At 44.4% G+C, this 23,707-nt stretch overlaps 1 protein-coding gene across 2 annotated transcripts in view; it reads right to left on the reverse strand.

Annotated features, from left to right (window-relative positions):
• Positions 1 to 22,748, reverse strand: part of GRIA1 (glutamate ionotropic receptor AMPA type subunit 1) — a 274,653-nt gene extending 251,905 nt beyond the window's left edge. For both annotated transcript variants that reach the window (XM_037156917.2, XM_037156918.2), the window contains exons 1-2: positions 22,345 to 22,748; positions 19,235 to 19,372 (exon numbers count right to left, since the gene is read on the reverse strand). In XM_037156917.2, the coding sequence (XP_037012812.1) occupies positions 19,235 to 19,372; positions 22,345 to 22,426 (220 nt within the window). In that variant the 5' untranslated portion in view covers positions 22,427 to 22,748. The remainder of the gene's footprint in view (positions 1 to 19,234; positions 19,373 to 22,344) is intronic.
• Between the last annotated feature and the right edge of the window lie 959 nt (positions 22,749 to 23,707).

Below are 23,707 nucleotides of genomic sequence, written 5' to 3' on the forward strand. Positions count from 1 at the left end.
AGTCGCCCAAGATCACATGGCGAATCAGTGACAGAACCAAGGCTTAAGCTTTACAATTGTCCTCTTTTTGTCTTTTCTCTGGACCATACTGTGGCTCACTGACTAGGAACAAATTACGAGACCAAGATAGAAGGTGTCAGAAAAAGAATCAGCCGTCCTCCTGAGAAGCACCGAATATCCTGTGCATCTCCTCCACTGTTCTGCTTGTGTTAGGTTTTCCCGGGGATCTGCGTTGGTGGGGAAATTCAGAGTATTTGTGGATAACAGATGCGCATGTTTTCCTAGCCTAGTGAAATGTAGAGAAGTGAGAGAAGTTTGGGCACAGGGCCCAACCCAGCAGAACTGTCAGATCCTGGGTCTAGTCTACAGGACATCCTCTGGTTCCAAACGCACCCCCTACCCTTTTGCATAAGCTTCTATTTGCTTTCTATCCACCATCTAAGTATTTTCACTTATCGTGGTACAAACACCACTATTACTAGTTGTATTAGTCACCTTAGGCTTTTATTACAGAACACCATGGACTGGATGGCATAAACAACAGAAATTAATTTTCTCACAGTCCTGGAGGCTGGAGGTCTGAGATCAGGGTGTCAGTGCAGTTGGGTTCTGGTGAGAACCCAATTACACGCTGGCTGGCAGATGGCTGCCATTTCACTCTGCACTCATATGGCCTTTCCTGTGTGTGTGGAGGGGGTTGTGTGAGGAGAGTGTGTGTGGGGGGGAGAGAGTATAAGCTCCGTGGGCACTAATCTCACTATGAAGGCCCCACCCTTGTGACCTCATCTAAACTTAATTTTCTTCCAAAGACTACATCTCCAAATACCATCAAATTGGGGGTTAGGAATTCAACATACGAATTGTGGGAGATTCAATTCAGTCCATTGTACCAATTCATGGAATTAAAGTTATATTATGTTCAGAAAGATGGGCCTTTATTGGTCTGAGGTGCTGGAGAGGGCAAGTTTGAAACCAACAGACTCTCTCCTGAAGGTGTTGCAGGCACTGGGTCATCAGGGTGGAGGTGGTAGGTACTTCTGTAAAAGGTCCCCCACATTCATGCTAACTGGGTTCTGGCCCAGAAACAGCTAAAGGAAACCCTCTCCACTGCTACTCAGTCCCCACTTAGAATGAGCTAAGATCTGTCAAGCAAACCTCCCATTTATTGGTGTGTGTTTGGCCTCCTAAGCCATGGAAAATATGTAAAAATCCTTTTCCAAAAATGACTGTTCAGATGTTTGGGGATGCAGATTGAGCCGTACTCAGCCCAGGACTTGCCTTCTCGGAGCCTTTCACCATTTCTCAGTGGAAGTGCTTTCCAGATCCGGGGCCATCTGAACAAGGTCTATAAGCAAGTCACCTCTATTCCTCCACCCTGCCTGCAAAGTTTGAAGTCCAATTACCCAAGACACAGTGGGCCCAGTCCACAGATTTCTTTGTAACATCTGGAAGAATAGATTTGGTTCTGTCAGATAAAGGCCTGGGGCAAAGTGAATCCTGCTGCCTCAAAGCTGCTGCAAATCCTTACTCCCAATCTTACCACCCTCCCTCCTGGATGTCGGCATCTCCTCAGCCTCTCTATACAACCTGCCTCTTTTATTTCTGATATTGACTGCATGTGTCACATTAAAATAATTTATTTCAGTTCGCCTCACTTAAAAACAGAACCAAGGCTTGGTGTGATTTCTGGACACCTTCCTCAGCGTGGGTTGCCCAGAACTGGCTTTGCGGGGGCGGGGTGGGGGGTGGGGAAGGGAGCCTGGCCACAAGGCTGGTCTGGGCCAGTTTGGCAATTGCTTCTCCAAAGTCTGCCAGTTCTTTCTGAAATCAGGGGCAATTCCTTGTTCTATGTAAAACCATTTGGAGAACCGGCTCCAAATATTAATGGGGAGCCAGGAAGAGTGGACCGGAAGTCTTGCTTGGGGGCCAGAAGTCCTGTGTTAGAATTGTGACCTGGCCATGAACTCAAGGCCGACCAAGCTCTTCATGCTCTCTGGGCCTTAGTTTCACTGAATGTAAAGCAGAGAATCAAATAGGCGTTGAGTTGCACAGGTATTAATAGGTAACTCAGTAAAATGAGGAGCTATTAAATTAGGACAATAATAGTCTACCCTCCTCTGAGAAAGGAACAAACAATATGCTTTAATTAGCACATAAAGGACTTTAAAAATCATGAAAAATAGAGCCCCCTGCTTTGTTTAATCCAGCATTGCTAAGTATACAACCATGTGACCTTCCCTCATTACCCCAACTCCCAAAGAAAACGTATCAAGAGGCGCAGAACATAGAATTCTAATGGAAAGCATAGACTAGATGGAGTCCTAAAACTCTTTTAGCAACTAACTCTCTAGTGTCCCTCATGTAGAAATATGGATTTTCTGTGTCATTTGACATCAGGTGACTTTATTCTAGTAGAGGATTATTCTAATGACCACTAAACAAAACACTCTTTATTTGTGTATAAAGAGGACTTTTCAAATATCAGCTATGAAACTTCATTATTCTGTCCCTGAAATACCCTTTCCTGGCCTTCAAAGCCTTCCCTGGTCTGAAACCCATACAGCTCTTCAAATGTACCTTCCAGGGCTCCCTGGAACCTCCATGCAAATCTTCAAAATCCCATGTTAACTGTCCACCTCTCTCATGACCATTTTTTTTTTTTTTTGCTATTTCACTCATTCTCATCTATAATCCTGAACAATCCACGTTTACAATGCCCCCTGGGCCTGTTGGTTACTTGTGATCAAAGCAACATTAAACTAGGATCAACACAACCATCTTACGAAGGGAGGATAGCAGAAGAGTGTGTTTCAGAAACTGTCTCCACGGCACACAGTTAAAAGAAGTCAGGTTCTTATTCATCCTCTGTTTTATCCTAAAATTTGCTTTCGCAGAGCGGTATGTTCTTCAAACATTTTGGTCAACATTGCCCTATATTTCACTCCAGCAGCAACTAGCTATACATTTCAATAAAGCATTTTGTCTTCTCATTCCCAAATAAGTACAGGACTAGATTTAAATTATATTTTATTTTATTATTTTAAGGCAGCTGACTCCAAGTAAGACCTGGAGAACTAAAAGAAATCATCTTAGCAGATGGTGAAAGAAAACAAGTAGCAAAGAGGCTGTATTGAAGGATTTGTTGTTGCTGTCATTTCAGATCAAAGAAGCTTTAGATCTAGATATTTTGAACTAAATTACAGAATCCCACCCAGAGCATTTTTTTCTCCTCCCTGCCCCTCATTTCAACAAGAATGTTGGATTTTCTGATAAAGACTCTGGAGGGCATTTTTGAAGAAGTTTGTCATCACAAACAATTAAGTCGAACAAACAATAATTGCTCCCATTTGTTAGGAACTTATTCTGGCAGGCCCTGTGCTATGCTCTTCTAAGCATTTTCTGAGTTTATCTCCTTCCACAACTCTGGTGGGGATGTATTATTACTGCTACTTTACAAAATAAGAAACCAAGGCTTTGAGTGGTTCAATCACTTGTAAAGATTACACAAGATTCAAAATAAGGAAAGCGTCCCTCAAACCTTCTCTGTTAATCAGGATGTTACCTTGGAAATATCTATTGAGCATCTTCCCTGAGCATTTGGGTTGCACATACAAATAATCCTGTTGCCCACCCTCAAGGATTTCAGGTTTTTGATAGTAGACATGGCCTTTTTCAACCTACAAAATGTGTCAAGTCAAAAGGGCCAATAAAAGCAGTACAAGAAAGGAGCTAATAAAATAAGGGAAAGAAAGACTAGTTATAATTGAAGAATTAATAAACCATTTTGTAGAAACGGTTTTGTAGAACAGTGGTGTTTTATTTCTGATGCACGTTGGAAAGTAGGTCTGGTTTCTTTATCTCAGTACTCTACATTCAATCTATCAGTAAGTTATGTTTTACCACCTTGAAAATATGTTACAAACATACCTTTTGTATTTTCTCTGCTACCACCTTAGTTCAAGCCACCATTCTCTGATGCAGACTATTGCAGGAGTCTCCTAGCTGGTTTCCCTGAGTACCCTCTGTGGTGCACTGGCTTACTGATACCAAAGGACAAGTTTATGCCCTTTGCCATGTGACTTTATAATCCCTCTTGGAAGGCAGAGTATATTTCTTTGCCCCATGAGTGTTAGGTTTGTGACCAAACCTAACTCTGCCTGAGTCAGTAGACTATGAGAACACATGACCAAAAAGAGGCTTTATATGTATTTGCATGACAAGGCTTAGCCTCTCGTGTTTCTGTGATCCTCTGTGAGAATCACAGGTTTTTTGTAGCTGCTGTCCCTTTCCCTTCACTCCCAAAACAAAGATACATGGAGCAGACCTAAACCCACCCAGGGTGCAGCCAAATCCAGCCTAGAACAGGTGAACCATAGTCAATCTGCAGATTATGATTGTGAAAAGAAAAACAAAGCTTTGTATAAGCCACTGAGATTTTGATGTTACTTGTTAGGCAGCAATAACTGACTGATACACACTGTTTTCATTTGTGTGTCAATTGATAACTTTCTTTTTCTCCATGGAGGAATTATAGTGATCTTTAAAAATGTAAAACAAATTACCCACTCACACACTTATATTCTATTAGTAATTTTTATTGCATTTGGGGTCAATTACAATTCCTTATTGAGGCCTACAAAATACCCTGCCTAATTCTTTGTTCAGTATGCTTTAGACCCACTAGCTTTTTTTGTGTTCTTTAAATACACAAACTCACTCTCATTTTAAAGCTTTTATGTTGCTATTCTTTTTGTCTGAAAAGTTTTAAAGGCTAGAGCTATGCCGTCTAATATGGTAAGCATTAGCCACATGTGAGTATTTAAATTTAAATTCATTAAAATTGAATAACAATAAAGAGTTAGTTCCTCAGTTATACTAGCCACAGTTTAAATCCTCAGTAGACACACAGTTAGTGGCTACCATATAGGATGGCACAGATATAGAATATCTCTCATCATTACAGAATGTTCTACTGGTTTTAACAAGGCTCAGCTGATGCCACCTCTGCAGAGAAGCCTACCTTGACCACCCATTGGATTAAAACACTGTGGTACACTTACACAATGGAATACTATGCAGTAGAACGAAAGAAGGAACTGCTACCCTTCACGACAACATAGATGAAACTGGAGAGTATTATGCTAAGTGAAATAAGCCAGGCAGTGAAAGACAAATACCATATGATCTCACCTATAAGTGGAACCTAATCAACAAAACAAATAAGTGAGCAAAACAGAACTAGAGACATGAAAATAAAGAACAAATTGACAGTGACCAGAGGGGAAGGGGATAATGGGGGAAAGAAGGGGAAGGGTCAAATCAAGGAACATGTATAGAGGACCTATGGGCAAGAACAATGGGGAGGAGGATTGAATGTGGGATGTGGGAGTGGGCAGGGCAAGGGAGAGTAATGAGGGAATAATGGGGACAACTGTAATTGAACAAGAAAAAAAGTTTTTTTTTTAAAAAGCAATTCCCTAGCCTGCTCTCTGTTCCATGACTCTGTTTGGCTATATTTGTAACATTTAACAGCTATTTGAAACCATTGTATTTATTTATTGTTCAGTAGACTATAGGCTCGTCCAAGAGTGTAGGGATCTTGTTGCTGCATCCCTGGGGCCTGCTAAAGAACGGGTTGTCAGTAAGTTCTAGCGGACTGAGTAGATGAATGGAGTGTTGGCAGGTGGCGATGAGGAAAATGCCCGGTGGAAGCAGAACATGAACCAAAGCGAAGCAGTGAGAAGTTGAGAGGCACGTTTGTGGCAACACTGGGTATCCTACTTCAGCAGGAACACACTGTGTATGGTGTCAGATTCTAAGTCTCGACAGGCAGGCAGAGTGAAACCTCATTATTGAAAGACTCATATTCTGGTCTGAGTTTGCACCTAAAGAAAAATGGGGAACGAGTGACAGTTTTTTAAAGACAGAGAAATTTCTTGATCAACAAGTTGATGTACTTGCTGGGTGGCAAGTGGATTATAGCATGGAGACACAAGTCAGAAGGCTAAAGCCATAATCCAGTGAAAAAAGAGGGAAAAATGGGACAGATTCAAGAGTTATTATGGTGGTAAAGTCAACACATTACAGGTATTGGGTATAGAGTTTGACAGAATTTGAGCAGCTAAACCAGATGCTGATTTACTGAGCCTGAGTGATTCAACAGAAAGAAAGTGAGGGAAGAACAACAGATTTGGCAGGAAAGATGCAAAGTTCCATTTCTGATGTGTTGAGCCCAAAATGCAGAGGCTAGCATCTTGGGGAAAGGGTCGACATTGGGGAGAAAAAGGAGCGGAAGGGCCAACAGAGAACCCCAATGGTGATGGTGGGGAGAACACAGCATTACAAACCTGCGGGCTTTTAGGGAGAGGTGTGAAGGTGCTTATAGGCCTTAAGCTGCAAGAAACAAAGATGTAATATAGCCAAATTTGCTGATGAGAAATCCATTGTAAATCTAAAGAAATTGGTTCATTAGGATAGTCAAAATAGAAACCATATTTTAAGGTATTCAGAATGGTTTTAGAGTAAGGAAGAAAAGGTAGTAATTTTCCCAAAGAGTGACTACCTGGACTTAGACTCCTTGTGGGCCCTCCTGAGCTCCCCACATCCCAGCACTCCTGACTTTCAGGGTCTGCAGTACGGATGAAATGGAGGGCTTGCATCAGGTGCTCTGTGCTCTCCCCCGTAGCTGTGACATCATCATCAACTTCAGCAGATAGGTTAGGGACGACTGGAGCTTCTCCTGCTTCCTCTAGAGAGACTCTGCCCTCATTAACCACCTCAATTAACAAATGGAGTTTGGCACAACAACGAAGTTCCTCGATTTAATGTTTCCTTCACACATAATTTAAATCTCAGAATCACAGACTTGGAAGGGGATCCAGAAACCACCCAATTCATTTCTCCTCTGGGAAAAAAATGATTATATGCACGCACGTGCACACACACACACACACACACACACACACCCCTTTTTCCATCCTTAGAAGCAACAAGCAACAACTCTTAACTACTCTGGAGCCCAGACAGTAGGGATCGGCAATTCCATCATTGCTCGGTTAGGCCGCTCTAGGAAACCTGACCCTCTGCCTCTGTTATGGTCAGTGGCTTCCATACTCTGTGTCTGTCTTGCCTTGGTGGCAATTGTATCTTTGTCAATCCTTGACTTGTACAAACAACATGATGGAGAGAAGCCAGCCTCTGCCTTCAGACAACCAAGTGATTTGCAAGGAATTTTTTTAGGGTCCCTCATTCTCTCCTGACTAGAACAAGGTTCTCAGGCTAACTTACCCATGTGGAAATTTCATTCCTGTCTGTCTCCTTTCCAACTTTCATGTTTGAGCTCAAAATAGACAAAAAAACTGTACTTGAAAAATAACTAAATAAAATTTTTTAAAAGCCACCTATAAAGGAGACCTTCCTTGACCACTTAAAGTCAGGATTCTCTTCTACCATAGTAAGTTGTCGCCACATCATATTTTTATGGCCATAGTAATAATCACTATTTTTTTATGTGTAAACATATTTATTGCCTATTTCTCTATCAAATATATGCTCCCTGGAGACCAGGGCCATATCTATCCTGCCTCAGTGTTTCCTCAGTGCCTAGCAAAGTGTGGAACATACAATAGTTGATTAATGGTCAGGTGTTGCTACATAATAAACCATCCCCAAATTCAGTGTTATATAACAATGAGCCTTTACTATCTCTCATGTTCACAGTTCTGCAGGTCAGCTGGGACGTGTCTCTTTCAGACTTTAGTCTGGTTAACTGTGGTACCTCTGTTTTTTGTATGTCTCTTTCTTCTGGGACCAGCTGGCTCTCTGGGGCATGTTCCTCTCATGGTCTCTGCTCGAAACATGATTAATAATATTCCACTTGCCAAAGCAAGTCACATGACCAAACATAACATTAATGGAGCAGGGAGATATATAATCTCAAGAAGTTTAGGAAAGAGATGAATAATTACCAAATAAGAAACTACCACAATACTCCATGAATATCAATGATTGAATGAATGACTGCCCTCCCTAGATCAGTTGACCTTTCTGGCTAAACCACTTTCCCATCATTATAGTTCTATGTCTCATCAGTATTAGTTCTGGAATTTCATTCCACTGTGTTCCATGACTTAGTGTGAAAAACTACCCCACCCTGTCCTCTTCAGATGGAAACTAACTTAAGTTTTCTTCCTTTTTAACAGAGGTTAAAACCTCCTTCAACTGATCTTGGCTCACTCTACCTCCTCCCATCCCCCTATTTCAAGCACAGGGAAGGCTTCATTCCTGCAAATACAACTAGAAAGGATGGGACCAATTAGAAGAACCTACCATCTGGTGGTATAGGATTTGCAGATTTAAAGCCAAGATTCCCACTGGGCCTGTTTAAGAGTTTGTTCACAATAGCTTGAGTGTCTGGGAAGAGTGGGAAATATGCTGGTCACTGGGAGAGAGAATAGGTTCCTGAGAATAACCAGATGTTTTAGTGTGAATAGCCCCAGCATTCTGTCAAAGAGCAGCCTGAAGGGACAACCCTCCAGCCATACCATGTGTGTAGACGGCGCTGCCTCAAACTGGTCCAGGAACACCAGTTTGTTCCTGGCTGGGCAGAGATGATCAAAAACCCATCGCAGCTCTATTTAGTTCATCAGTCAACCTGGATTTCCAACCTCTTGCCTGTACTGGCCTCTGATCTTCCCTTACCACCAGAATCCAGTGTATGCTCCTAGCATGTTGACCCTCAGTCTAGCTACAGCCTCTCTGAATTTTCCCTTCTGAAGAGATATGCCATGGGAGGACATATGAAGTTTTTTTTTTAACCTACTTTACATTTAATCTCCTTTTTAAATTGGTAATAGCATCCTGATTTCCTTGGGAGAACTGCTCTTCACCCATGCTCTGTAGTTCTAATTCTGGTGGGTGATGGCAACCAACAACCCAGTTGGTCCTCTCACCACTCTAAGCTCTAAGAATGGTTATGTGACTAGGCCTAGAACAACCAAAAGATGACATTATCCTGGTCATTGTGTCATGTGTTGCCATCTGACATGTGACACATATATGCCTGAGAGTAAAACCAAGTCAGAGAAAAACTGAGCCTAAAAGTCCAGAGGGTGTCTCTCAGTCTTGAAATCATTCAAGCACCTGAATCCAGCTGCACCTGAAGTAAAAATTATCCAGTTAGTTGGGTTTCTGTCACTTGCCACAATGAGTTCTGATGGCTCACAGTCCTTTGTCCCTAAAAGCAATGATTTCTTAAGCCAAAGACATTGTCTAGCCCCCATATTTAGTCCAGCCCTGTGGACTGAATCGCAGGTGAACAGGAATGCTTTCAGATTTAGTGTTGCTGCGTATTTGGACACACGGTAAACCTGGCCTCTTTAAGATTATAATTTTCCCCGTCAACAAAATTGATTCATTCATAGATAATGGCCACCCTCATAGGAAAACACTAAAGATTAATTAGTCACATTGTACTTATGGTGCATTCATGTTAATAGATAAGAAGCCTAGTTAATTATATTACCCTGCATTTGCCTAGCACTTCTGATTTTTCAAAGCTCTTTCATATTAGTAATGGCATTTGCCTGTTCTAATACCCCTAAGAATCTGATATTGTCACCCATATTATTCATCTAGACACTCAATTGGACAGAAAGATTTCTCAAGGTCATATAGCAAGTCAATGTCAAAGCTGACATTGAACAATTATTTCAGTTTCTGTATACTCTAATTATTCTACTTAATCTCATTGGAAATTGTCTCACTGGGCTACAATGCTCTTAAAGCCAGAATAATAGATACCAATAATTAAGTTTTATTGAGATGATCATCATAGAATTGTTTTTAAGAAAAATTTGGAAGTAAAGTAAATAGTCAATAAAAGGAGACAGATTAAATAAATTAGGGTACATACGTATATGTTTTATAGGCTTTTAGGAAGCCATTAAGATGAGTGTGCAGTATTCAAAGTAACATGTCTTGTACTAAATAAAAAATCATCTTTCAAGACAGTAATATTAATCTGTTCTTAATTTCTAAATTGTTATCTTCAGAGAAAAGATGGGACGTTTATCCTTAGTACAAAGATAAATTACACAAATTTTATTGTTTGATGTATCTCCACAGCTTTCTATCATATCCTTATCACTTTTATACACAAAATAAGAACTATTCTCAGAACGTTTCTTTCCATCCCAGCGAGTCTGTGGAGTGAACACGCAGAGACGGCCTTAACCATCGGGTGTCGGTGTCATTAGCCTCCGGCTGCCGCATTCACCCCGATTTCGCCCACACCCTCTGAGATCTGGAGCTCCATGGCCTCGGGCTTCCCCACGCTCTCTGGACAGCTAGCTGCGACACACCCAAGTTATAAGGCGGCCAGCGGGGGGCGGGAAGGTTTCCAGTAATTCAGGGCCCTGCTCACCTGGACTGCAACCAGTGCAGAGCAGCCAGGCCACTTGACAGTGCACAGGGCTGGGTGGCGACAGTGGTGAGCACTGCCACCGGAGGAGGTGGAGGGCTGCTGCCGGGGGAGGAAAACTGCGGGGCCCACAGGGGGCAGGCAGACACAGCAGTCAGTGGAAGGGAGCAAGCCCTCCCAGCCCGCAGGTGTCTAGAGATGGGACCAGAAACACGCACTACTGCCCCCCTCCCCCTGAGAGCTCCGCTCCTCATCTGTGAAAACAGGAATCTAAGAGGACCTACCTACCTCATGGCATTGTAATACAATGGTGGAAAGTTGATTTGAAATTAACTGTCATTTCCTCCTTCTCATAATGGCCACATATCATTGACATAAATATTACTTTCATTGGAAAGAAACCTAGTTTCTGAAGAGGAGAAATGACTGGCACAAGTCACGCAAGTCAGCAATGGCCCAGCCAGGCCATGAACCAGAAACCCTTTAGTTAGGAACTGGAGCCTTATTTCTTATCTAGGACCCTTACTGACAATAGTCCACAAGGCACTGAAATGAGCTCTTGGTTTGACTTACAACTAGTCGTCGCCCCCATCACTCTCCAGCAACTTGGTTGTAGCAGCCTTCCACTGGAATTTACAATGCAGCCAGTCGGAACTGTCAGAACTCGGGATGTCGAACCCCTGCCCCATAAACAGCAGTGCTTCAGGCTTATTCTCATCACTGACACTGATGTTACATAATATACAGCTCTGCATTCATTCTCTCATTCATTGCCTTTGTCATTTTCCTAGCACCTCTGCACACTGTTCTGTGGTGGAGGCTGAGGTGAGACACTAGAGAAACTGAGGCCACTGCCCCCAAGTTGCTCAGTGCAGCTGGGCAGACGAGATAAAGGTCCAGGTAACAAAAATCCAGGATTAAGTGGAACAGCTGCTGGGGGGAAGTTACAAAGGGCCGAGGTGGCAGAGGAGGGTGTGAGCATGGAAGAGCAAGGAAGGCATAATGGGGGAGTGCCGTAAGAACTAGGACTGCCCCGAGGATAGAATCTCAACAGGGGACTCTGGGAGGAGCAGTTTGTAGCTCAAAATGGAGGAAGCAGCAGTGGGAGTTGAGTTTTAGGACCATTGAGTTGTCCGGTTTGACTAGAGTCCAAGGCTCAGTGTAGTATGGCTGCCTTTCTCTGTGATTAACTAGGTGGGGGCTCTTGCTGATTCCCTGCCTGCAAATACACGCTCACTGGATTTCCAGGCCTGGTACTGGATCAGCCTCCAGGCTCAGGAGCTCCAACCTCCGTACCTCCAGCCTCCACGAGCACCCCTGGGCACCCCACAGAGCCACATACAACAGCTCACCCCTACAGCCAGTCGTCAGCTTCCCCTTGCCCCCAGTGTCATCCCCATCCCTCTGCCCATCGCCACACTCCATCTCAAACTTGAAACAGGAGTAAAAGAGCAAAGGCCCTTGCTCCGTTAGTAAAAAGTCTCCAGGGAATGTGAGAGTGTCAGAGTGTCTGAATCATCTGATTCCTGGTGCGCAGGCAGAAACCTGAACATGCACCACTCTGCTTCAAGCCCTTCAGTGGGTTTGTCACAGCTCTTGGTCTGAAGATCAAATGCCTAGGAGGGCCCACCAGGCCTGGCCCTTGCCACCCTCTCCGGCCCCACACACCCCTCATGTATTTTTCCCACCACCAGGCCTCTACCCAAGAAGCTTCTAGAACACTCCTCCGGTTCTCAGCATCCCATCACCAAAAGCTTTCAGTTCTCAGCTCAAACACCTACTCATTCCTTTGCCCAGAGCTGTTCCTTTGTACTATGCTTTCATTGAATCATGGCCCTTTCTTTTCCATCTTTATCACAACCTATAATGATATACTCATTTGTGTAATTATTTGACTAATGGCATCCCTCACTAGCCAGTAAGCTCCAGGAGTACAGGGCTGTTATCTGTTTTTGCTCACACTACTGAGAACTCCATAAATGTTTGGTGAATACTGCATGAATGCACCTGAGGCTCATGGTAGCACTGGTACCCCTGCATTTACAAAATTTGCCACGGGGTGGGGGGTCATGGTTCAGAGGTTTTTCTTAAATTCTCAATCTGTTTAGTGATCCTCCCTCTAACCAAAGGCTGGTACAAGATCTTCTTATCTTAATTGTTTATCCCCAGAGTTTCCCAGGCACCCTCACCATGAAAATACAGCGCTAGAAGGATTCTTGGAGATCATGAGTTTCATTTTACAAATAAGCATTGGGTGGTGGTGGAGACATGCTTCTCTGGTGTCGCACATGAGTACTTTTAAGAAGAGAGTCCAGCATTTGAACCCATGTCTTCAAATCCTGATCCAAAATACTTCTCACCACATCAAACTAGGGTGTCTGTGTGTCTCTGTATGTATTCTGTTTTCCAATCTGCATCCTACCTGCCTTTCTAAATTCAATTCATATGTTCTTGTTTTATGAAACCTGGTCTGATTCCTCCCTCTGGAAGTTTTTCTTCCTTCCTCTGGGTGTATGTGTGTATTGTATGTGTGTGTGTGAGAGAGAGATAGAGAGAGAGAGAAACTATTACATCGGGGTGTGTGTGTGTGTGTGTGTGTGTGCCTATTCCTCTATAAGAACGTGAGCCCCTTAAGGGGAGAATCAGTGCCTACTACATTTTATTTTCTGCAGTTCCTAGTATAATGACTTATAAAGGCAAATTGATTTTATCTCTTACTTCAACTTGAACTGACTTGCAATTTGTAGTAGCTGCCTGGAATGCTATGGTAAGAGGGAATTTAAAGCTATGTCGAGAGTTAGTGGGAAAGAATTCTGTAATCAGTGAGTGCTGTCTGAGAAGGTGTGGGAAGGGCAGTGATGGTGCACATGCTCCAGAGAGGGCAGTAAGAGAAGCGCCTTGAGCAAATGAACAAGTGCATGAATCTTACCGGCTTCCCAAAGGTCTCACGCTTTATCTTGAGCATCTGAGAGGAGAACAGTAATTTCTCCCATCTCAGCAGAAGTGCTCCAACTAGTTAGAGGATGTGATGTTCACACACACTTTTCTGCACACAAAAAGCTTATGCTCATCAATATTATAGTAAGAACCAAGAGTCAACCAGCGGCATGGTGAAGCCCGCATGTCTCAGGTGAGGGCACGGGTGAAAATGGAGGAGCCGCAATCAGATTGTCACCTGAACCAGAGACATGCAGACACCTGAGAACTTAGTGTTGTTGTGGGAGACAAACTGAATTCTGCCCTCCCAACACAAAGATGGCTGCAGTGATTGAGGGGAGGGAAGAAGAAGTATTGTGAGTTCACCCACTCAAAGCACCTTCCTTTTTAGTGCACTACCGAAATCTGTTCCACTTTTAATGCCTGCTCTAGTCCCACCTCCCCCAAGAAGTCTTCCTTATCCACAGCCATGGAGCTTCTGCCTCAGAAGTCATAGCTCTTAAACTTGAATCACAAACTTCACTGTGACACATCTGTGTGGCGCCCTTTTCCTGCCATTTCACTACTTTGTGTGTGTCCGCATAGCCATATGTCTTGAAAAGGGGAAAGCTTGTTGGATTTAGGAGACCCCAAAGCTGGTTTCCAATACTAGCTTGGGCTCTTATTCATTGGATAACAGGGAGAAGACCGTCTCTCTCTGTCTCAGGGGCATCATCTTTGAAATGGGGCCAATAACCATTGAATTTTTTTGTAAAACTTAAATAAGACAATATATGTGAAGCAGCTGGCACATAGTTGGTCATCAAAATAGTATTTGCTCACCCCCCACCAGCCCTTCATGCTTTTCATTACTATATACAGACTAGTTTTTTGACAGCAAAAGTTTTACACATCTTTTGTGTCCTTAACTATTCCTTACAGAGATGCTATTAGAATGAAATAATGAAATGACGGATGCTGAAGGATGTACATCAGATGAAAGCATATCACTGGCTTACAGGTCTGGGCAAGCAGTGCCATCCTTTTACAGTGGCCACTGGAAGTTAAACTAGGGAATGGCCAGGACTTCTGCAAACTCAAGTCTATTCCTTACACTCAAAGAGGGCAGCAGGTCTCAGCTCCAGGCACTAGAACCTGAGCAGGAGTGTGGGTCCAGGGTTGCCTGATGTCCTCCATTTTCTTCAGAGAGACCAGAAATACAGATTTTTATGCCACAGTTTGAAAAACACTGTGCAGATCAAGCAAAATAAGTCTGTGGGCTGTTAGTTTACAACTCTGAAATGATGAGGCAGCTCAGGCAAAAACTAAGAGGATGTTTGTCTGTTGTCAGTGCCTAAAGTCTTGTTGGAATGCCTGTGGGTTTCCGAAGCAGGTCCACAGCAGAAGGGGACCCGCCGTAACTAGGCATGCTGCCCCTCACCCGATCGCGCCGTAGGCTCTCAGCATCTTTCTACTGTGTGATCCCTTGCTCTCAGGGACAGCTGTTCCTTTGTGTTGGGGGAATAGCCTCCTGACACGTGTTCTCAGCAACACCAGACAGCAGATTCCCATGGTCTTTTTGGACAGTGATTTATATTCTGATGGTAGAATTGACCTATAAACACGCAATGCAGGCAACATCGCTGGACAACTCAACTGGGGCTGAATAAATCAATGCTTTCTGGAGCCAGGCAGGTAAAGAACATGAGAGAAGTGGGCTGGTTTAGAAGGAAGCCATCTTGATGAGATACTCCCTCCCCCATCTTAGCCAGTGGGGCCCCCGGGGCTTGGGGCCTTGTGTTGCTGGATCTTTTGAAATTTCAAAGAGAGCTGAGGTATCCCAATTTGGACATGAAATTTCCTGATTTCTGGCCTGTGAATGACCATTGACTGACTCCTTCTGCAGTAAACTATAAATGGCAAGTAAGGGTCCTGGCATGAAGTGCCTGCCACAGGAGGTTGGAGCAGGGGGAGAACAGGTAAAGTGTCTTCTTGTCGTCTCTACCTTTGCACTTGCCATTCCCTCTGTACGGAACTCACCTACCTCATCGCTCTCCAGCTGCTCACCTTGTCCTCCCGGAAAGCTTCTACTTATCATTGAAACTCAGTTCAACCACCACCCTCTGAGAGGCCAACTTACAAATTGCTGCTGTAACACACACAACATTAAATTTTAGTTTTCTGTTTACAGGACAGTCCGCCTTACAAGGAATAAGGTTCTCCAGGGCAGGGAACATGTCTCCCTTTTATCTGCATTTCTAGCGCTTACCACCAGGCCTGGGCTTGGTAAAAGGCTCAGAAATGCTTGCTAAGGGTATGAAAGACTTTTTACATTAAAGAGTTTCTTTCTCAAAGTTTGATGCTCACAGTAACAACAGCAGAATTCCCTTAGGGCCTGTTCTTGAATATTCTGATTTAGAAAGTCTAGAGTTCGCCCCTGAATCTTGCATTGAACAAGCTCCCTGGGTGAATATGAGGTGCACTGAAATTTGAGGGCTAAGATGTAACCCCCTACAAGGAAAGAGGCTGTGTCTTTGTTGGCCATTATATTCCTAACACCTGGCATGAAGTAGACATTTAGTGTGTATTTGCTGAATGAATGAATGGGTAAATGAATGAAATGGTAAGAATTAAATTGCATCAGTGCTCCTCAGACTGCCGATAGAAAGCCCAATTAGTTGTCCATCTGTGCCTTTATTTATACTTACCATAAAGGCACCCAGATAAGCTGAATGTCAGCAGCTATGGTCTCTGTGGACAGTCTCCCCAGCACCTGCCCCTGCAGGCTTGGAAGAGTGCTCAGAGGAGATCCCAAGGTATTGGGGGTGCGATTCCATGTCTTTCTCCCTTCATCATGGCAGACAAGGAAAGCAAGAAGTCTGAATGCAGAGAAAATGCAAAACTCTCATCTTGGCCAGAGGGATTAGCAGTCCCCCCTTTTCCTCCCTTCTGAACCCCCTATCCTGTAGCCCACTCTTCCTCCTTTTTAATCCCCTGTTGCTGATGAGTCCAGTAGAAATAGCTCCTGTTACACTTCTCCCTTCCTTTCTCCACCCTCTACTGGAGGGATAATGAATAGCAAAATGCACAAGAAAACATCAAATGATGGCAAAAATTACAAAAATACAAAGATATGGTTATTTTCTGGAGGTAAGACTGGGGCAGTTAATTTAAAGTAACTACTTGTCCAGATTTCAAAAAGCATCTGATATTAAATTTGAATAAGATGCTTTGTTTTTTTCATAAATGATTAATTAATGTATCTTCCCTAAAATCTCTGTCTTCACTTTGACATTTTTTAGTGAATTCACATTGGGGCAGATGTACAGTTTTCACAGACCAATGGGTAACATGAACATAGACCCAGAAGGTTCCTGGCCTCATGTGGAAGTTGACAGAGAATCTTCCGGCAGGTTGAAAATTACTGCGCCACTATTACCACCCAAATTTCCCAGGACCCTCTCTGATCTTGGAGCTAAAGAGAGGAAATTAAAGGTCTAACCACAAGATAATGTTATTGCTTCTCAGACAGTCCCCTCAGCAAAGTCCCCTACTGGACCGTAAGCTGTTGGAGAGCTGGGGCCTTTTATCATCTATGTTTTTCCCTTTTAGGTCACAGATTGAAAAAAAACAGCAACATTTAAAGAGTGACCAAATTCACAGAAACCTGTACACTGGTATATGGCAGGAATCAAGTTCAAGAACCCAGATCTATTCATTCCAAGTTCACTAACTGCACCGGAAGATATTTTCTGTATCCTATTTCAATCTCCCCAATAAATAGCCAAGAACTCTATTAGAGATCAAACCTTAGGTTGTTAAGGTAACAGTACAGAGCACCACCTTTTGCCTCAGAACCTTTCCTCCTATTTTTGTCTTTTTTTATCTTGTCCTGTCAGTCAAGACCTTGACACTGGGACCTCAGTTAATATCTCTTTCCCACACGCTCTGCTGTACACAGTTCTCAGCAGGGTGAGTGCCAGCCGTTCATTCTTCTTGATTCCCTAAACAAGTAATCCTTCTTGAGTAAGGGACCCCTTTGAGAGTGTGACAACAGCTATGGAGCCTCTCCCCAGGACATAGATTAACATATTCGTATAAAGGCAAAAGATTATGCATAATCTCAGGCAGTTTTTAGATCCTCTCGGCCAGATCTACCCAAATACCTTCCTCTAAGCCATATCAAAAGGAATGGGAGGTTGTCCGGTAACCAAATGCCTCCTCGAGATTATTTCAGCTTTCCAAGGATATGGTTTCACAGAACTATGAGTTGACAATTAAACTTCAGCTCTTTTTTTCTGGGTGGTAACACAATAGGCAAGCTTTTGAATCTCAGCATCACTGACATACAGAATTGCTGTTTCCTTTTTTCAGTGGGTACTCCTGAGCAAAATCACAGCTGCAATTTGAATCACTATAAGGTTTTCTTCTTAGGTGCTTTATCAGGCCACACTGCCTTACAAGACCCAGAGAACTCCCTTTTGCTTCTTTAGTAATCTCAATATAATTGATCGGGTTACCATGGACTAATAAGGAACAAGACCCCATTTACTTCCCGGGTGACCTTAGGCCTGTTGTATAACTTGTTGCAGCCTTAGTTTCTTCATCTCTGAAAGGTCGCAATACTCTGCAGACTCCCGTGAAGATTGAAAGAGCCAGTGCGTGAAAACCGGTTACTGCATTATGTATAGGCCACAGCAGATGCTCAATAAATGGCAATGAATGTCACTATAATTGTTTATCAAATTACTTCCTGACACACAGTAAGTCCTCAATAAATGAAATCTGATATAATTATGATTCTTGGAATTTGTGCCTACATTATCTTATAAGTGGTTTTAGGGATAGGGAGAATTGTGAATTCTCATTTTGAGACTTCCAAGCCTGTTCAGTTCAAATCATTGAGAGCCCACCATGAGGAAATAAGGGAAAGAAATGAAGAAAATATGGTCTGTGACTTCTAATACCCACAGCTTAGCAGAAGTCACCGAATCCACAGTGGCACCCAAAACCTATGGTGCCACTTTTAATGCAGTTTCAAATCTTAAATTGTTCTTGCCCATTCAGCTCACACTTCATGCCATAATATCCCACATGAGCTTAGTTCCTGGAGGGAATATGTCTCCACTGATTAATTTTATGCTTTCATCTGTCATAAAATGGCAATCATGCAACCACACAGTTTCCTTTTTCAGTCCTAGTTGTCAGAAAAACTCAGAATGGTGTTTGTTGCCCACATCTGATAATGCATTCAATTCAGATGTCAGAAATTTGTCTCCCCCTTCTCCTTCTTGAGATCACCTCTGTTCTGCCTTATGCTCAAAGTGGGCCCTACAAAATGTGTCTTAAGCAATCAGTCACTTCAAAGCACTTGGAAATAATCAAGGCATTGATTTTTAAATAATTATTGATCATTTTCCAAAATGGGAAACCAGATATACAACTTCTCACATGCCCTTTCTTACGAAGCTGCAGGGACATTCTCTCCTTTTAACTTGTGGGCAGGAAAAGGCTTAAGCATTTTAAACCATCCTCTCCAAGTCAGAATCTTTGATTCTGTGTCTCTCAGAAGTTTCCTACGTGCAGAACTCTTTCAGCTGAACCAGAAAACCTCGGCGAGGCAGAGGACGTGCAGTCAATACCAGTACCCACGGTGCTGGCATTTCAAGTCAGCCAACAGTGAAAAAGCAACCCATTCTGTGAAGCATTGCAGGGTCTGAAATGCCAGCTGATGGAATCACTCAAAAGCCTCTGGACATTTTTCTTGGAGGGCTTTCTCTTATGAAGACAAATGATACAACTCAAGTCATTTTTTGTTAACACCATCACCTACCCACAGGCCCTCCTCTCATTGGTCGATCGCAGCAAGAAATCTCAGAAATAGAAGCAATTACTTACATCTATAGGTCATCTCAAAGCTGTCGCTGATGTTCACAATATCGATCTGGGGGAGGAGCTTTGGGGGCTCTGTGAGTTGTGACAAAGCGAATCTAAAAGCGGCATGTTCCTGTGACTGCTGGTTTGGGAATAATCCCCCTATGAGAAAGAAAATGCAACATGACTTCTGGGCTAGAGACAGGGTCAGTTCCTCCGTGATGCACCCCGGGAGGACCCTTTGCTTCTTCCCACGTCAGACTCACTAGTTGTGGCCTTTAGTGGTGGGGATGAGAGAGCAAATAGATGTAGCTGGATGCCGAGCCTTAAACTTTTGTTCGTGAGCTTTCATGGGACAAGGGCCTCTCACATACCACTCACTCTACCCAAACATTTGGTTGTTCAGCCCTCTACTCTGCTCAGGTCAGAGGTAACAGGAGACTTCTGCCATGTCTCTTTCTCCTCCCTTTTGCAAACCATCTAGGCAGCCTAAGCTCTTGCATGCGTATAAACCCTCATTGTGTCTGATTCTTCCTGAATCGAACCCACTTCCTACCACAGAGTCTTACAGAAGTAGTGCTAACCAACGAGGCGCAGTGATATCTAACGCTGGGGCCCTGAGGGCTTCTCTGGCACTATAACCATTGGGTTCGACACTTCTGGCCTTTGACTTGCCAGGACCCACGTGCAATTTAACTATCCTGTCCCCTCTCAGGTTTGTTATTCATTTCCTTTGAAAACTCCTGGTTGCATGCCAGTAGTGTTTTGTTGCTTCTTTCACACTCATGATCCCAGCTACCTGGGAATGACGTGTTACATAAGGGATTGCCCTGGTGTGTTTGCATGGCAGGGCGTTGGGTTTCAAAGACCTGGGGGTTAGAATGTCGAAAGGGTATGAACATTCTATTCTAGTCAAAGGAACAACAAAGGTGTCTGTTGGGGCTCTAGTTCCAAGAAACAAGAGTACTTGGCTTACCTTTGTATTTCCTGTGGACACGTAAATAAATTACAATACATTCCTGAAAGTTAAAGTCAGCTCTTTTCAGAAGCTGCACTCTAATGAATGTTTACACAGAAGTTTACCCCAGATCCCCCAGGAGTCATCATCCCAACAGCATGCACTTCTAGCTTCTCAAAAAAATGGGAGCACGTTTGTTTTTCAGAACCAATCTTAGAGATCATACAAGGAGAATCAAGTACTACCTGCTGGCAGTGATATTTTTAGCACTTGTTCTACAATTTAATGTTTTAATCCATTATTTGAAAATGAAACATTGGTTACATCAGTTGAACAAGCAAGCTGGAGCTAAATATAATGAAAACTCTGCAGAGACGCAGGAGCAAATGTATCATGTACACCTCCGTGCGTTTATCCCCATGGCAGTGTACACAAATACACTTGGAGAAAGCAGTCCGCATATCTCAAGACAAGCATTTCCAATCAGCTAGGTACTGACGTAACACAATACTAAGTGCCAACAGGAGCAATGCTACACATAAGAGCAAGTGGTTTACACATGTTCATATGCCTCCATTTTAAAGACTAAAAACAAAAAACTCCTTCTGGATCCTTTTGCTCCGCCCCCTTCCCCTTCCACACACACAGATGACCACACCCCAAACACTTCCCAGCCCTCTACCTCCACCCCTGCAATGAATGGAAGAGAGGGGTTGGGGATGGGGGGAGGCAGGCAGCTATAGGTTGTGCTTCCAGGGAAGTGCTTCCCTGGAGGCAGGAAGTTTTGTTTTGCGTGTAAGGCACTAACACATATACACAGACACACTTCAGAATGTAGCTTAACAGGTGTCAGGAAATAAAGCAAGTTTCTCTATGGCTATTCCAACCACCCTCAGAGCCAGCCTTCTGGAGAGGCCAAAAGTGACTGATACTGCAGCTCATGTGTGCCCCACAAAATACCACCTGCACCACATCCCTCACAAGCACACACTCACAAAAAAACACAAACAACCAATGATGGGAACTTTTCCTAGTGGAGCTAGGTCTCTATCAAGAAAGAGAAAACAGAACCTAAGCCAACCAAGATTCCTCCAGGTCAAGCAGCTTGCTCGATTCCGGGTCACAAACAGCCCCGAGATGCCGGCTACTTGGAATCCCCGAGCCCTGTGGACACACATTGTTATTGATATAATTGTTCCTTTTTGGTATGCTTTCGCCCATTATTATTAGGAGGAGCAGTGTCTGTTGGCTGCCCTATCAATACAGGGAGGGTGGGGGGCCTTTTAGAAGCATGACGACCGGGAAGGGGAAATGGGGAACAAAAAGGCATGCAGCATGTTGAAACGTGGCTCCAAGTTGAGAGGCTGGAGCCCAGGGCTGGGAAAAGCCGAGAGGAGAGGGGAGAGGAACATGTGTAGATATGTGTGCTTGTGTGTGTGAGAGGTAGGCAGTGTCTGTGCCTGGAAAATCTAAGAGGAGGGGGCAATTGAGGGGACAGACTCAGAAGTTCCAGGGTCCCAGGAGTGGGGACCACCAACTCAGCATGGCAGGCAGCAGAGAGCAGGCAGCTAGCAGGGTCCAGAGCAGGAGGAGAGCCCCCTGGACTTGGAGCGGGGGGCCTTTAGGCATTATTTCCATGGCTGCAATAAACCCAGCACCTTTTACTCCTTCACTCCTCATTTTAGAGGGTCTCTTTAGAGAGACCTCCCCCCAGCTAAGAAATCACTGCCACTCTTAGTTAAATATACATGTGCATATTTAATACATACTCATATACATAAATACACACACCACATGTATTTATGTAAGTAAATGCAGTCCAGCACCAACCACCAAGCAATGGAGTTAACTCCTTAAACACCCACCATTTCTCTCCTCGCTACAGCCTGATTATTTTTATTCCTCCAAAGCACTGGCTCCTCCATTTCACATGCTCATGCCTAGAGTGCGAGTGGTGTGTGTGGACCTGTGTGTGTTTGTGTGTGTGCACACTTCCCCTCTGTCCGATCAGGAGAAGCCCCCTCCCCATGCTGTGGCCCAAGTCTTTCTCCCATCAAGGCACCACAGCTTTCAATAGCCAGGCACAGCCCATAGTGGGGGTGGGGGACACAGACCGCCCCCCCCAAAACCTGGCCAGACCCAGAAACTCCCTCCCCAGACTGCCCCTCTCACTCACCGATCTGGATATTGTTGGGGAAATTGGCACCTACTACCGCGCCTAGGAAACCGGTGCAGAAGAAGGCAAAAATGTGCTGCATATTCCTTTTTGCATTGGCGAGAAAGAAGCCCAGGTCCAGTCATAGATTTGGTGTTTCCCCCTTCCCCGTATTCCTGTCTCTGCTGTGCCTTTTCTTTTCCTCCTGCAGTTCCTTCCTTTCTTGCTTGCTTGCTTCCTTCCTTTCTTCTGGGAGGTTTGTGCTTCCCTTGGAATCTGAGCACTTAAACTGCAGCGTTAACACCAACTGACAGCCAGATTAACTGAGCAGGGAAGAGAAGCCGTCCTCATGCTAGCTGGAGCGCTTGCTCCCCTCTCCTCTCCTCGCCTCGCCTCTCCTCTCGCAGCCTGCTTCCCTCTCCCTCCCTTGCTCTCGCTCCCTCGCTCTCCCCCTCACACTCACACAGGCAGCAAGCTGTGTGCTCATACCCACCGAGCCAGCTCAGAGTTCCACAGCTGCCCTCCTCTCCCTCTCACTCCCTGCCTCCTGTCCTCACCTTATCCTCCTTCCTGTGTGCCTAATGGATGGGTGGGAGGGTGGGTGAGGGAGTGGGATAGAAGGAGCTTGGTCCTGAAAGGGACAACGCCACTGTCCCCTTCCCCCGATCCTCCCCCACCTTCCTCAGCTCTCTGCCCCCTCCCCCAGCCCCTGGTCAGGCAGATGCTCCTGGGAATGTGGGTTCAGCTGCAAGTCAGTAGGTGGCAGGGGTCCCCGCAATAGTCCTCCATCCACCCACTACTTGATCTAGGTCACTTTCTCTAGGAGCGCTCAGGCTGTGCTGGATATATCTCCTGCACTCCACTGGCCCAATTATTCCTACAACTAATTCCTGAGGGAAGACCCTAGAAATCCCTCCTAGGAGCTTTAAAAGAGAAAAATGTTTTCCCTCCCTAATGGGAAGAATGATAGAAAGACAAACCAGAGGGTCTGGAATGACTGGCAGTTGCCTTGACTTGGACGTTTGGTGGTCCCTGTCTGCCTTTACCAGTGGAATTCGTGGTTGCCTTACTCCTAGGCCTTGAGAATGGGCCCCCTTCCCTGCTCCCTGCATTCCACAGGAGACTAGCATCAGAATGTGTGGGTGGACCGTGCAGGCGAGCTGATACTTACACAGAGCAATTACATGAGTCATTTTGCAGGGGTTCTAGTGAGAGGACGCAGGGTTCTTACTGTTATTCTGGGTGCTGACCATTCCGGTGCACACCGGAACCCCACAGACCCTTCTGGACGGGGGCTCCTACTGAAATAACCTGCAGAAGGAACAACTGTGTTCAGGGAAAAAGTGGGGGCTGCAAAGTGGCAGTCACCCTCAGTCACAGTGCC

The sequence above is a fragment of the Artibeus jamaicensis genome, unplaced genomic scaffold (genome assembly GCF_021234435.1).
Source record: "Artibeus jamaicensis isolate MK-2021 breed Jamaican fruit bat unplaced genomic scaffold, CSHL_Jam_final contig_432, whole genome shotgun sequence".
In the NCBI taxonomy this organism is placed as follows: domain Eukaryota; kingdom Metazoa; phylum Chordata; class Mammalia; order Chiroptera; family Phyllostomidae; genus Artibeus; species Artibeus jamaicensis.